This window comes from Halictus rubicundus, chromosome 16 (genome assembly GCF_050948215.1).
Source record: "Halictus rubicundus isolate RS-2024b chromosome 16, iyHalRubi1_principal, whole genome shotgun sequence".
Taxonomy (NCBI): Eukaryota; Metazoa; Arthropoda; class Insecta; order Hymenoptera; family Halictidae; genus Halictus; species Halictus rubicundus.
The window spans coordinates 3,438,621-3,452,772 of NC_135164.1; the positions used below are offsets into that span (position 1 = coordinate 3,438,621).

The 14,152-nt window shown below is 39.1% G+C and overlaps 2 protein-coding genes across 5 annotated transcripts; one reads left to right on the top strand and one right to left on the bottom strand.

Moving 5' to 3' along the window:
- Positions 1–18: 18 nt before the first annotated feature.
- Wda (will decrease acetylation) lies at positions 19–3,805 on the top strand. 2 transcript variants are annotated; one of them, XM_076802293.1, is made up of 10 exons: positions 19–941; positions 1,034–1,144; positions 1,277–1,616; positions 1,700–1,932; positions 2,041–2,223; positions 2,325–2,477; positions 2,603–2,750; positions 2,862–3,030; positions 3,214–3,397; positions 3,469–3,805. In XM_076802293.1, the coding sequence occupies exons 1-10, from the start codon at positions 820–822 to the stop codon at positions 3,599–3,601; spliced, it is 1,776 nt and encodes a 591-aa protein (XP_076658408.1). In that variant the 5' UTR covers positions 19–819; the 3' UTR covers positions 3,602–3,805. The 2 variants fall into 2 exon arrangements, with proteins under 2 accessions (XP_076658408.1, XP_076658409.1); XM_076802294.1 differs by having other exon boundaries at positions 24–888; positions 987–1,144.
- On the bottom strand, positions 3,638–13,166 carry LOC143362277 (uncharacterized). Of its 3 annotated transcripts, none has more exons than XM_076802291.1 (13): positions 12,887–13,166; positions 9,267–9,849; positions 8,050–8,197; positions 7,661–7,971; positions 6,292–6,488; positions 6,176–6,209; positions 5,957–6,097; positions 5,334–5,569; positions 4,925–5,039; positions 4,756–4,821; positions 4,586–4,692; positions 3,955–4,173; positions 3,638–3,875 (listed from the first exon to the last, which is right to left on the bottom strand). In XM_076802291.1, the coding sequence occupies exons 2-13, from the start codon at positions 9,774–9,776 to the stop codon at positions 3,731–3,733; spliced, it is 2,229 nt and encodes a 742-aa protein (XP_076658406.1). In that variant the 5' UTR covers positions 9,777–9,849; positions 12,887–13,166; the 3' UTR covers positions 3,638–3,730. The 3 variants fall into 3 exon arrangements, with proteins under 3 accessions (XP_076658406.1, XP_076658405.1, XP_076658407.1); XM_076802290.1 differs by having other exon boundaries at positions 3,955–4,176; XM_076802292.1 differs by lacking the exon at positions 12,887–13,166 and having other exon boundaries at positions 3,955–4,176; positions 8,050–8,163; positions 9,267–9,549.
- Between the last annotated feature and the right edge of the window lie 986 nt (positions 13,167–14,152).

A 14,152-nucleotide genomic window follows, 5' to 3' on the forward strand; every position in this document is an offset into this window, starting at 1 on the left:
TATATATGTATATTTAGAAGCGTGCCTATTTAGCATAAAACCTTTATGATAAATGTAATATATACATATAATAAGCATAAAATATTTCTAAGTAAAACTACTTTTTTACAAACACAAAAATATTGAATAACAGCATATTAGTCGATTATTATTACTTAAAATAAATTCGTTCGTATCTGATTTGTTTAATATTTGTAGCACGCACGGGAATAAAATTCCTTTTGTTTACATTTTTCATTGTCTATTACTTTCATTGATATAATATTAAATAGTCTATACTTACTAATTATATTCCACATAAAAAAATTGATGGGTCGTAATTTAGGAAATCAGTCCGCTATACATGCATACATACATATATATACATAGGCAACTCTCCTCTAAATACATGATATGTGCTTAAATTGTAATTCAGGGGTAACAAGTACTTTTCTACAGTATTTTTGTCTCTGTACTTTCGCAATGATTGACGGGCAAAAATTATTTGTTTATAGATTTATACGTCACAGAATACCATAAAAAATATGAAATCTTAAGAAACCAAGTGATGAGAACAGTATGCCGAATAATACCGGTGGAAGCCTCGTTGATCTCGATTTACTTTATCGATGAAAATATACTTCACATAATTGATACTTTTAATTCATATAATTGACCTTCGTATAAATGATTCGTATATTTAACAATGTTTATATTCCATTGATGCTTTAATAGTTGCTAAAACAACGTACTTTTGACAGTTTTTGTAGCTCGATACACGTTTCTTATGGTTGAACCTTTCAAAACTTTTGAATGTAACCAACGTGTAATTCCAAAAAGATGAAACGTTTAAAAAGTGAATTAATTAATGCGACAATTGAGTCATATTTGAAACGGCGTCATTACCAGGCAGGCTGCATTCTTAATTTTATTTCAAGAAATGTATTTAATATTAAAATACAGTAAGTAAACACAATATAACCTCTTCTCATCTTTAACCATTGCAGACTAGTGAGGTGTTTTGTAAAACTAATCAAATTCATTGTCGAACCAGTGATGAAATGACTCTGAATGCAACTGTTGCCTCTGCTACGTCTCAAGACAACTCCATTATTTTCAGTGCTATTAGCATTGATGTAGCTGCTGCAGATCAAGCGTATCAACGGTATATTCTTTGGTTTACTTACATTTTCTTTTCATTATAATATGTTTAATATGTGGTTTTATAAGACAAACTGCTTGTAAATAGATTTATTTGTTTCTTGTTTTAATACAGTGCACATATAATTTTTTTTAGATTAAAGATGTGGGTAAATATTGCACTCAACGATAAATTGAAAATGGAATTAAAGGGGCTCTTATACCCTGTATTTTGTCACTTGTATCTAGAGATGCTACATGCTGGTAACAAACAAGCAGCCATTCAGTTTTTAAAATCACATCAAAATGAATTTAATAGTGAAACTGAAAAAGACTTTTTAGAAGAGCTGTCTAGTGTATTTTCAGTACAAGATATTGAACTGAGACCTTTAGTAAATTCATTTAGAACTAGAAAATATAAAGTCGATATGTCTGATATTGCTCATTTGTGTCTTCAGCAGTTTCTTTCGAAGCATGGACACATTATATTAATGCAGGTAATCAAGTAGTATTGCATTGAATATTACATGTATATAATGCTTGTACAATTCTCTATAACTTTATTGATTTCATTGTTTAGATAATAAATACACACCTGACAATAATTACAAAAATGGATGTGCCTGAAACAGACAAGGAAGGATCTGAAGAATCAGGTTTAAGATGTGATGTAGGAATAAATGGATATGTAGAGCAGCCATCAGGTACTGGAGCTGATCGTGAAATGCGAGAATTGCAAGAAGCAATAAGATTAATTCGAAATAATGCGCATCAACCTTTACGAATATTTGCAGTGAATAATGCCATCGAAAAGTAATTCTATATAAATATAACTTTAGGATATATTTGGATAAAAGTTAACATTTTTCTACTAACTAATCGGAAAGTGGAAACAATAATATTGAATTTTTACTATTGCAGCGCGAGTAGCGGTATAATTCCACCAAATATGGACAAATTAGCAGTAGGATTTAGCACCACAGAGATTAGGCTGTGGGGTATAAATGAAACAGTATTAATTAAGCCAAAGCATGAAGAACCCTCCTTTTCGTTTGCTTCTGATAATCCATTTTTAGATAAATTTTATGAATCTGGTGACAGAACGTAAGTGTAACCATTGTTTAATCCAGTACACTGTAAATGTATGTGCAATAGGCTATTTCATTACATCTGTACAGAATATAAGTTTTTCTGCTTTCTTTAAGGACTGAAGGAGGGGCAGTGATACTTAGAGGACATACAGACATTGTACATGATCTAAGGTTTATTCCAGAATCAGAAATATTGCTTTCTGTATCTAGTGATAAAGACATGAGGGCGTGGAGACTTAATGATTACACATGTGCCGCAATTTATAGGTACTTGCGTATATTTCACGTCATTGCATTCAATATGCATTCTAACAAACATTTATTTACTTAATAATACTGTTAATACAGTGAATATTTATAATCTTGTAGCATTTAAAAATTATCTGTTTTAGTGGTCATAGCTATCCTATATGGTGCATGGATCTTAGCGTATTCAATTTATATGTGGCGACTGGTTCTCATGATAGAACCGCCAAATTATGGTCGTTAGATAGAATATTTCCATTGCGCATATTTGCTGGTCACTTTTTAGATATAAATGTACGTATTCTATAAACAGAAATAAAGAATACCTTTTTATATAGGATGCATCTGAAAACATAGTTTTCATATCTGTATGTATGAATTAATGGCTAGTGTGCTTTTTTGCAGTGTGTAAAATTTCACCCAAGCGCTCGATATTTGGCGACTGGGTCTGCAGATAAGACTGTCAGATTATGGGACAAAGATGACGGGAATTTATTGAGGGTATATATTGGAGCACAGTCGACGATTTATAGTTTAGCCTTTAGTCCGGACGGAAAGTATTTGGCAGCTGCTGGTAAAAATATTTTCATACTTTACTAAATATATTAGCATAACTGGATTATAAGTCATTTTTCTTCAGTATCAATGAAATAAACAACAATTATTTTATTTGCAATAATTCATTGCCATGTGTCAGGTAGCAGAGCATCGTTCTAAATCTGATATAATGTGTAATCCAATTCAATTATGTTTTTAGGTGATGACAAATCTATCTCTGTTTGGGATTTAGCGACCAATGCGTTGTTAACTGAACTTAAAGGCCACGAAGACACGGTCATGAATTTAGACTGGAGCTTCGATGGTCAGTACATTGCCAGTGGAAGTCTGGACGGCACTATTCGTTTATGGCCTACTCATGATCATATTAAAATTCTCAATAGGTATCTTGATTTAGTAAAGTAAAATTTCTACGCTTTCTAACTCTATTCAAACCTCTATATTTTCTTTTCAGTAATTCTTCAAATGTAGTACCTGACATGGAATCACCACAAATATACTCAACATATTGCTCGAGTATTCTTTCCTTACGTTATTACAATAAGAATAATTCGCTCGTGTGTATCGGAACCGTCGACGGTTTGTAATATATTAAATTAAAGCTGAAAAAATTAAATGCGATATATTTGTACATTTAGGTCTTTTATTACTTTCCCTCGTTAATATCAGTACACTCGATATAAGCTTCTAATACTGTAGCACCATAGAAGGACAAATCATGACAAGTTTGCCTTACGTTCGACAACTGACAATGTAATGTAGTTTACATAAAATCCAAGGAGGAAAAACAATATGTACCAAATTCTCGGTTGCCATGTCTGAAAATTTGTTGTTATTCGTAGGGGTTCGGTTGTTCGTATACTAAAACAAAAAGTTTAATTCTTCTAAAAATATAGTTCTTTATACGTAGTATTTTGTTACAGTTTAGATGTATAATTACCATGGTACCAATTGTTTTTCAACGATTCTAGACTCTAAAAGACACGTTGACCCCGACGATGACCAATCTTCATCGTTTATGTTATCGACAACCTCACGATTTATGGTGTCAATATTATCGACTTGATCATGCCTCAAAAGATTATTGTTCTCTTCACGGGAGCTCCTTCTCGATTCAGTCTGTTCGCTGATGTCCCGTAACTCGACAACGCTATTAGAACTGCTAAAATATATTTATAAGAATATTTATAAGAAAATAAAGAATAAAATTTTTTCATTTAAGGCTTCGTTCTCGAGAAAATCGAGTTCAAAGATCCGTCGGATTCGCGTGCTTTAGTACAGTGCAGGAAGTAGAATTGGTCAGCCACGTTTAGGCGCGTCAGACGATCCTTACCGAATAGCACACGTATTCGTTGCATTTTCAAACTCTATTTTTTCGAAAACGAAGCTTCGGATGAAAAAATTTTATTCTATATTTTCCACTTATTTCATCATACAGAACCACCCCCTTCTCGGTTGTACCATCTACCCTGTATAATTCGTGTATATTTGTTCATTTTCTAATTAAAATGCAATTTATACACGTTTTATTCGCGTTTTAACAATTTATATATATATAAAAAAATACATACTCCTTTCGAACTTGTTTGTCGTTTTCCCAAATCATCTCAGAGCACCAAGATGGTCTCCTTATGGTGACTCGACCGGAAACAGACGAGTTACGTTGTCTGGGACAATCCTAAACATAAATTAACATGAACATATGGAGTACAAAATTCAAAGTATTGTTTGTTAACGTTACCTTCGTTACATCTTGTGTCGTTAAAGGCCGTGAAATTGTTGCGATGCTTGCCCTTCTTCTTGCCATCTGAAAAAAGATCAATCTTCTTTTCTTCTTCTGTTCTTTTCTATTAAAAGTCTCACAAACATAGTTCTCGTAGAAATATTACAAATTGTGATCATTTCCGCACCATTGTTCGGTTACCCCAAGACGATCCGTTTCTATATCGCGTTGGCTGAAGAGGTACGTCGTATATCTCTCCCGAGTCTTCTTCTATCACAATGTTGTGCATCAATAAAATTCGTCTGAAAATAAAAATTCTATATCTTTATCAATATAATTTTCCTTGGATTGAAAAATATGTTTAACCCTTTGCGGACGAAGATTTCTTAAAATTTCAAGAATTTTATATATATATATATATTAGCACAGTAATTGGGTCCCTTACCCTACTCCCCTCTATGTTATTGAAATTTATATATATATATATATATATATATATATATATATATATATTAGCACAGTAATTGGGTCCCTTACCCTACTCCCCTCTATTTTATTGTTCCTGGCGGAGAAAGAATTAATTAACGAACGCTTACTTGATCTCGGCAATTTCCGTAGACAGGTTTTCACACCTCGTACGCAATATCTGAAGATATCTGTCGGCTACGAAAATTTCTGGGGAGATCCTCTGTTCTTGAAGAACCGCTCCAAGCGTTTCAGCAGCGGAGGAGATCTTATTCGCACACGTTTTCACTATGTCTAACCTGTGGCTGACCCTTTCTACTCTCTCCATTGACTCTCCATCCGTGTGCAGGGAATAACGCGACAGATCCTGTTATTCGTAAAATAAATGTTCCACGTTTAACAAAGTTATATACCTCGCTTGGGCATTAACGAAATAAATTACTTGCAAAATAATCGTTAAGATGACATGTTATTCTGTTTGGTTATATGTATATTTGTTCACTTGAACAGCTAAACAACTTTCAAAATTATTCCACTATTTGAACTTCGCGTGACAGAAATTATCGAAAAAAAAAAAAATGTTTCTCGCTCACCACGATAGCAGGTCATTTGAATAATTTGTAATTCTAAGACATTGATAATTTGTACCAAATGTTCCGAAACTATTGGAGCAATAATGTTTCGAATCGCTACCATTAGGCTTCGGCGTTCATTACTCATTTCGCAAGACGTTACCGTTACGGAATACAATTACCCTTATCTCTTCCTGTAACTTCTGAATTTCATGTTCAAAGTTTTGCTCCGAGAGGTCTCGTTGTCTTCGCGACATTGCCACCCTTCGTTGCAAAGTGATCCTATCCGTGCCGAGCCCTATCGAAAATGCGATGTACTTCCGCTGCAATAAAAAAAAAAACAATTTATCAAACTAACATATCGTAACTTTAATATCTCATTCGTTCCATCAGTCGCTCACCTCCAGCTCGCTTTCCGAGGAGCCAAGGTTTTCCCTGAAATGAGTCACGATTAATTTCAAAGATTATTCCAGGTTGCTATCCCCATTTCTGAGATTTTTTTTGTTTCGCCACTGACCTGCACAGATTCTTTGTTTCGTCGAAATTCGCGAAGCCCATATTTGGCAATCGGCTGTCCGCGAAGCTAGGAAAAGCTTGGGACTGGTCTTCCTCGTCGTCTTGCTCCTCCTGTTTGCTGCAACTGCAATGTCGTTTTGCTCGATGGTACCGTTTGCAATCGCCCTCGGACAAAGACCGTCTCGCAGCGAAGTATCTCTGCGATTTGATAAGATTTAATGCATGCTTTTTTCTCCGAACGCTTCTGCCCCGTTCCCAAGCTGTTCGGCTTTTCGACGATTCCGCCTATAAATATCCGAACCACGCGATCGGTCTTTCGGACGATCGTCTCGGCGGCCGTTACTTAAATCCCTCACTTCCTAGCGGTATTAGGTGTGCCAATAAATGAACTACTATTTTTACCCGAATTCTTCCTATTCGCTTCGGACAGAACGGATGACATTCTCCATCAACGCATTTCCCAAATAAAAGATTTCCACGTTTGTTTTATTTTTAACCAACCTGCACCACCATCACATTAAGAAAATAGTGGATTATTTATTAGTACACCTAATATATCCCGGGGCCGCGTGGCTTCTGGAGTAAATATTATTTTTCCTATCAGACGGTATGGATCACCAGATATAGTGTGACCGTGTGCTGCATCAACGATTCAAGCTGCATATAAAATATCGGGAATTTCGGGCGATGATGAACATTCCAGGTTATTCGCGTGAAATTAAAAAAATTGACAAAACGTTGATGTTATGCTTGTTCTGTTAACAGTAGATTTTTCGTAGGTGTTTCGGCAATCAAATCCGGAATATATCGTCCGACGTCGTGTCAACGGCTCGAATGGAAATAAACAAACGGAAGAAAAAGAATCGAGTATAAATATAGATCTCCGGACTCTAGGAGAGTTTACGATGCAACTCGACATCGAATTTTTCATATAATTTTTGGAACAGGAAGGAAACGGTAAACGTTTCTGCATTCGCAACGGAGACCTAACCCAAACCTAATCCTGACCTTCAGCATCGCCAGACATTCTAAACATCGTATCACACTGCGATATGCAAATAAAAATTGTTGAAGTTTTCTGTTAGTGGACGATATTAGGTAACGCCGCGTGTATCGTTGTGCTGCGTAATTCGATTGGTATCGGCACTGGGAGACCTGGACATTATTTATTACGCGTGCAAAGAGATCCCGCAGCCATTGATAAGCGCAATTTCCCACCGGTGTGCAATCCAATTTTACCAGGAAAAAAATAATACCAATGAACCGCTCCTTATCGATTTAAATCAAAATGGATTTAAACTTGATCGTTAATTTGTTGAACTGTGATTCTCAACTACAACGTGATAAAAAGCAGCATAAGGATTACCAACTTGTCGCTTCTCTCGGTTCGTCTGGACAAGGTCTTCCGTTTTCCCTTCGACGGTCGTCCGAGTCGAATCCGGTTCTCCTGGAAGCTCGGCGATCGAAAAGGACGACGGTGGCCGCGACCGGTCGCTCCTCGTTTCCTCGATCCTTCCCGATCCATCGTTTTCCTCGATCGCTTCGTCCTCGCTCTCGGATCCGATCGAGCTATCCTCGTGACTCGACATTTCGGCGCCGACTGCTATGTATTTTCCGCGACCGGCACTCGTCGCGTCCACAAACGTCGGCGGACACGCCGGATCTTCGATCCTGACCAGATCTGCGAACGAGAGTATAGGCATCCCGATAAATATACAATTACCATATTTTTAGTTTTGTAGAATTCCCGAAAATTTACCATCGCTCGCAGCCGCTGCTTGTTGACTCTGTCCGAACTTGAAATCCTTCCCGCAATTTTCTGAGCTTTCGCCGGACGACGCGCTCTTCGTTGCAAATGGACGACAGTCGTCCTCTGTGGCAGAGTTGGCGACATTTTTGTCGACGCTCTGATCGAAAATGGGAACCATTACGAGCGAGAAAATTCGTTTCATTTGTTGCGTAAAATAGTCGAGATTTAACCCAGGCTAGGATTCGAATTTTGTGTTTCTAAATTATAATGGTTTCTATCCTTCATTTTCGAGTTATTGCAAAAAAAAAAAAATGGGAGCGAAATGCCACTTGTTACGTAACCATTCGAACTCCGTCGAAATCAATGTGGCAGGCAAGCACTTCGACGATCGTTTTAGCGCACAATGGAGAATTGTGTTGTGAGAATTTTTTACTGCTAATACAAATAAATGTTAATGTAGCTTTCAGGCGAGATTCATTAAATTGCAAAATTTTATGCAGATCAAAATAATCATCAATTAATCACAAAAGTTGCGTGATTAATTTTGATTAAGATTGAAGAGTTTGATCGAGTCTAGTACAGATTGAACGGTGCGTGATATAATGTTAGTTGGTAAATATGTACGTATTTTATGACAATTTAGTGACACTTGAGAGTCGCAGGAAAAGCAAAAAAATTAGATAAGCAGGTACAGCGTACTCGTGTAATGTCAAAAGTGAATGTCATGTTTCTTAAGTATTAGGTTAATCAGCAAGTCTAGCCGCTTATGTTTCTTTACACGTGTACTCAGTTTTTCATCCCATAATTCCCCTGAAAATGTACCTTTATGATCTACGTAATCGTACGTTTAAAAAATCGGAAGGTAGTTCTAGTGTTAAAATGTACAAGATGGACAGGATTGTGTCAAAGTAAACCGCTAGATTGTGACGTACATATCTTTGACGGTGATTCGTTTAACGAATGAATAATTTTTCGAATCATCCGGGATTCCCGTGGAAATGGAATACGAGAGGAGGATTGCACCGGGTCTAAGAATTCTCGACGGAAATATTTTCGCAGCGATAGGTCGCGACGTTTCAAGGCGAGTCATTTGATTTACCGTGGATATTTGGTTTACTGTGAAAATAAAGCCTGGACCTAAATACTCTTCCGAGAGAACGCGCGGCCGTTAAGAGTCAATTCTCTCCGCGTACATGTATATGCGCGCTATTTCAACCGAATCTTACTTTCGGTCCTCCGTTGGTTAGCTGGGATTGTTTTCCGGTGGGCGTTTCGGCGATCGCCGATCGATCGTCGGCCATGTTCTCCTTGACATGAGGCAGCTTCGGTTCCGTCACCGGCGATCTCCTCGATGGAAGGCATTGGGGACTGCTCGGTCTCGAGAATTGACCGTTCTCGATCAACGATCGGCAACTGTTGACGAACCCTTTCCTGCAGGGACTCGTTTCGCGGGATTCTTCTCTGGCCCCCGAGCCTTCATCTTGCATGTCGTTCGAACGAACCGACGGATTGCTGGCCGTTCGACGGAACTCGAGCGTGCTCTCTTGATCCTTGGCCTCGATCACGTCGAACGATCGACAGAACACCGAGAGCTTCCGCTTCGGAACCTTCAGCAGGTCCGCATTGTTGACCGGCAAGCTGTTGGTCGGTTTCGGATGCTGCGGGTCGTCCTTGGACTGATGTTTTGGTGACCGGGGTAGTTGACAGTCTGTCTTCTGGACAGCGGACTCGTCCATTGGATGATCCACGATTTAGTTGTTGATCGTTGCTTTCCACGATACCTCGTTCGATCGGTTTGCTTGGCTTTACCTATCCGAAGAGAAAATTTTACGGTTATTCGATATTGGGAAAGTCGCCTAACGCCGGACAGCGTTTAACTGTGCCCCAAAAATGTAATTCCTTAGATCGTTTGAAGTAACTTTTTCCGAGAAATTATTTTCGAAATGAACGAAGAGTCGCGATTCAGTCTGATAACGGCATGAAGGATGATTCAAAGTCGGATGTCAAATGACGCTGCTTCAATCAGGATATTCTAATATCCACTCTATTCGTTAGATGTACCCGTATATTAAGAGCGACAGTGCGTCATCAAAGGACAGTTATCGTTTCATGAATCATGATAATCATTCGTGCTGCAATCCTACCCACAAATTCTCCTATCGAGATAAAAAACGTGTGTACTAGCCACCGTCGAAATGACTATGTTCTGTAAGAAATGCGTCATAGTTTTCCCATTGGGTATAAATATGACGGCGAAGTTTGAGTAGTCTTTGAAAATCTTTTGAATCATCGGCTGTGCTATCTTCCTTGAATTCGAGGACAAGCTGTCGGCAATAATCGTGTCACAATAATCCTTGCATTCTTTTTATTACAGTCTGAATTTTTCCGGAAATTCTTTTTCATCTTCTTTTCCCCTCAAATTATATTTTAATGAAAGACTGATGGCAATCACGAGCGCAGTTCCTTTTGCGTATACAGGTTCACGAACCACCGGCGATTGTTGGACGCGGTCGGTTTACCGTCGAGAAGATGATTACATAACAATGTAAGAGTATGCGACGATAACACGGAACGTGGACGATAACGTTCGCGGCTGGTCATCGAATCGGGCAGAATGTTTTAATTAACCGAATTGGCGCGCGCCGTTCCTCAGCCGTGTTTTCCTTGTCCCGATAAACAAACCGCATACATTACACCGGCCCGTTAATTAGAGCTGCCAATGTACTCAATTTAGCGTCGTGATCATATCATTGAAGCAGCAAATTGGCTTGTCCTTGCCACGGATTGTAAACGTCCACGGCACATTAAAACAGCCTAACACATGTGTTCCTCGGCCGGCCGTCGCGTTAATTCATTAAGATCTAACATCGTCAGCCGCCCGGTATGTCTTAATTGATTACTATATCGAATGAATAATGCATTCCGCTTGCGGCCAAGCGCGGAATTGCTCGACGAGCTTAGGCGACGATTCTGTTCGAAAAGTAGTTCCCCCGATGGTCAAGTCATTTTTCGAACACCTGTACGAACACTATAAATCGCTCGACGGTGCGGCTGGGTAAACCCTCTCTTTGCATAAACTTGCAAATATTGTCGCACCTAACTATGGTTAACACCTAATCGACATTTTTCGAATAATTTCACTGCATCGTCCAATTAACGCGTGAATTTTCCGCAGACGCTGGAAGAAGCTGACCGATATTCGCGAACTTTTAACACGGGTAATTAATGGAAAATCTGTTCGCCTTGACCTATACCACCCTATATTAGGTTTAGGACGCTTTAGGGCCTCCTTCTGCGATGGATTTTAGCCAAAACAAATGGAATTAGCGCATTCGAACATGCACGCGGTATTGATTTTATGTATCAATACGTGTTGAAATGTAAAACAGAACGAAACCGGTAACGAAGGACAGCCATAATTGAGCTTCTTTTATCTTTTTGCAAAGTATTGTGTTTATGATTTAATGATGTAATCTATCGAAGTTGGAATACGTGTATAATGAATGGATGACGGATTTTATGCATTTCTGACAGACGAGTGAAAACATTAGAAGAATTTCAAATAGGTGCACCATTTGTTCGACGATTTACGCTCGAACTGTTCTTGCAAAAATTATACCACATCATCGCAATATCAACTGACGCACTAAATGATACATTGACTTTTTTTTGATACTTTTGATTCACAAATCGTTCAACTTGACAGACGATCATTCGTAATCACCGGTGTATTTAATGATACGTGATGATCGTCGATACAGGTCACGTGTACTTGACCGCCAGTGTACAAGTTCGGCGAAGAATCCGCTTAAGCGTAACAATATTAAATTTTTCTAAGATTTCGCAGCGGCTGGGTCGTTTCCTTAACCCTTTCACAGTTTAATACGAGGGACCCGATTACTGTGGGGGTACCAATCACTGTGCCCCTATTGATTATACGTATTTGTAAAATCAGTAAATTTATATGTTGTATATCTCTCTTTTAATTTCCATTAGAAATGTTTTTGCGTATTTGAGTTACGCTACGGTATCGGATGGAATCATAATTTCAGTTGTAGTATATCAACTGGAAAGACAACCAACGATTATATATTCGGCATTGCCTGCGATGACTTGTTGCTATTTGCCAGATGGCTCGAGTTTGATGAATCATTAGGTTGATAAATAAGTCATGAAAATTTGTTCCCAGGAATGGAGATTACTTATGATTCTACCTAATGTTATCTCGCTGCAAGTCGATTCATAATTAATTTCTGGTGATAACTGCTCGGATGCCGTGTCACTGTGCATCCACAGCTTCGGGATTTTGATCCTGTCATTTGGGACGTCGAACGACAATTTCTGGGGCGTTGATTTAAAAAAAAAAAAATGTTAAAAATCGCGACCGTTACTCTGTTCTTCGGAATTTCGACCAGTAGCAATATAAATTAAAAAATATTTACACTTAGCAAATTCTTCTGTCTTAAAAAGAAATTCTTTGCAATACTCTGTACACCGGCTGTGCATAGGTTGCAATTATTGCTCGGTAGTTTCAATGGGAGAAAAAAGTCATTCTGGTGCAAACAGTGTTCGAATACGAATTCCGAGCGGTGTATTCGATTGTGCGAGATGGACCGAACGTATTGAATAAGGGAGCCGAGGATCATGCTGCGGGACCGACGCGGCTTGGCGGAAAAAACGTATCCGATCAACTTTCACCGGGCGTACCGGTCGCACGCGAACTATCGCGGGGAATTCCGCGTTTTCTCGAGGATCTGATTCACGTTTGCAGACGAAACCGGGAGAGATGTGTCGAAACCGTGTCTCACCGGGGATCACCGTTGTGAAAGAAGTAATGTTCCCTTACCTATGCCATCGGGGAGTATGCGAAAGATCTGCGGCGGTTGCGGCGGCCACGCTTAAAAGGAAAAGAAGCACATCGTTATCGGCGATCGGAGAACCGCGTCGCGGCTATAAACGCTCTTGTTGCTTTTCGTTTCGTTCATTCGACTGACCGGCAAAAGAGGCCTAACCGGAAGAGAAAAAAAGAACAAAACAAAACTGGAGAAACGAACAAAATAGAACGCTCGAAAAGAAGAGACTGAATACGACTGGCACGAATGCCGCAGGCAGACTGAACGCGAACGCGTATAATGTCGCTGTCTCTTTTCCTCTCTCCCTCTCTGTCGCCGACGATTCTCTCTCTCTCTCTCTCTTATTTTATTATCGTCTCTCTTTCTCTCTGGTACCAACCTTCTTCTCCCTCCCACGCTACCTATACTTTGCCTCATTTTTTTTCGCGGTTCCTGCTCCTTTCAACCGGATCGAAATTATTTTGATATGTGGAAAACGTTGACGACTCCGGTGCGCATACGTTAAAGCGAACCGCTGCACAGAAGTGAGCCACGGGGAATCACGGGTAAAGTCCGAGACTCGTTTCAATGATGATAATGACACGAGGCCGAGGCGGTTCAGACACAAAGGTCTTGCACCGACTTTCCATGATTTGAGAGATTAACTGTGTCTGCGAGGGAAAGGTCATTGCCGGTTCTAATGGTTTTCTTGGCAATAGAGTACTCTGCTCCATTTAATGCAATTTTTATTCAACACTGGCTGTACAATTGTTGAAATTAAAAGGATGCTCCCATTGGGAGTTATGCGAACTACGCGAAGGGAGATAATCCTAACGGTCTTAACGAAGTTAAGAGTCTCCAGTTCGGAATAACATACAAAAATAGGTGTCATTAAGTAACGCAATACTATACGCCGGGACGGGCGCATACGCGAACCATAGAAATCATCAAAGTGTTTACGCGAAGCTCGAACCAATTACGAGCCCGAGAATACAAGCGTAAGACGATTTCCAGCATATCCCGCGGAATCTTAGTTATTTATATTCGGTTGCATTTTGAAGAAAGTATTTAGGCCAATGTCGTGCAGACATGAACCTCGATATTCTATTTTTATGGGGGACCCAGGGCCGTGATATCGAAATATTTAACGAACGGGGAATCAATGAACCAGCTGGCAAGACCGTTCTGCAAATAAAAAGTTACTGAGACGATGTAATTAAATTGTCATAACAACAATCGGGATGGATGGAGTTTATGCTAATATGGATAATCACAGTGAA

Coding starts and splice junctions, on each gene's coding strand:
- Wda (XM_076802293.1), top strand. CDS start 820: ATGAAACGTTTAAAAAGTGAATTAATTAATGCGACAATTGAGTCATAT. Junction 2,224..2,324: donor TATGAATCTGGTGACAGAAC/GTAAGTGTAACC, acceptor GCTTTCTTTAAG/GACTGAAGGAGGGGCAGTGA. Junction 3,398..3,468: donor CATATTAAAATTCTCAATAG/GTATCTTGATTT, acceptor TTTTCTTTTCAG/TAATTCTTCAAATGTAGTAC.
- LOC143362277 (XM_076802290.1), bottom strand. CDS start 9,776: ATGGACGAGTCCGCTGTCCAGAAGACAGACTGTCAACTACCCCGGTCA. Junction 4,822..4,924: donor CTTGGGGTAACCGAACAATG/GTGCGGAAATGA, acceptor ATCTTTTTTCAG/ATGGCAAGAAGAAGGGCAAG. Junction 4,693..4,755: donor CGACACAAGATGTAACGAAG/GTAACGTTAACA, acceptor ATTTATGTTTAG/GATTGTCCCAGACAACGTAA.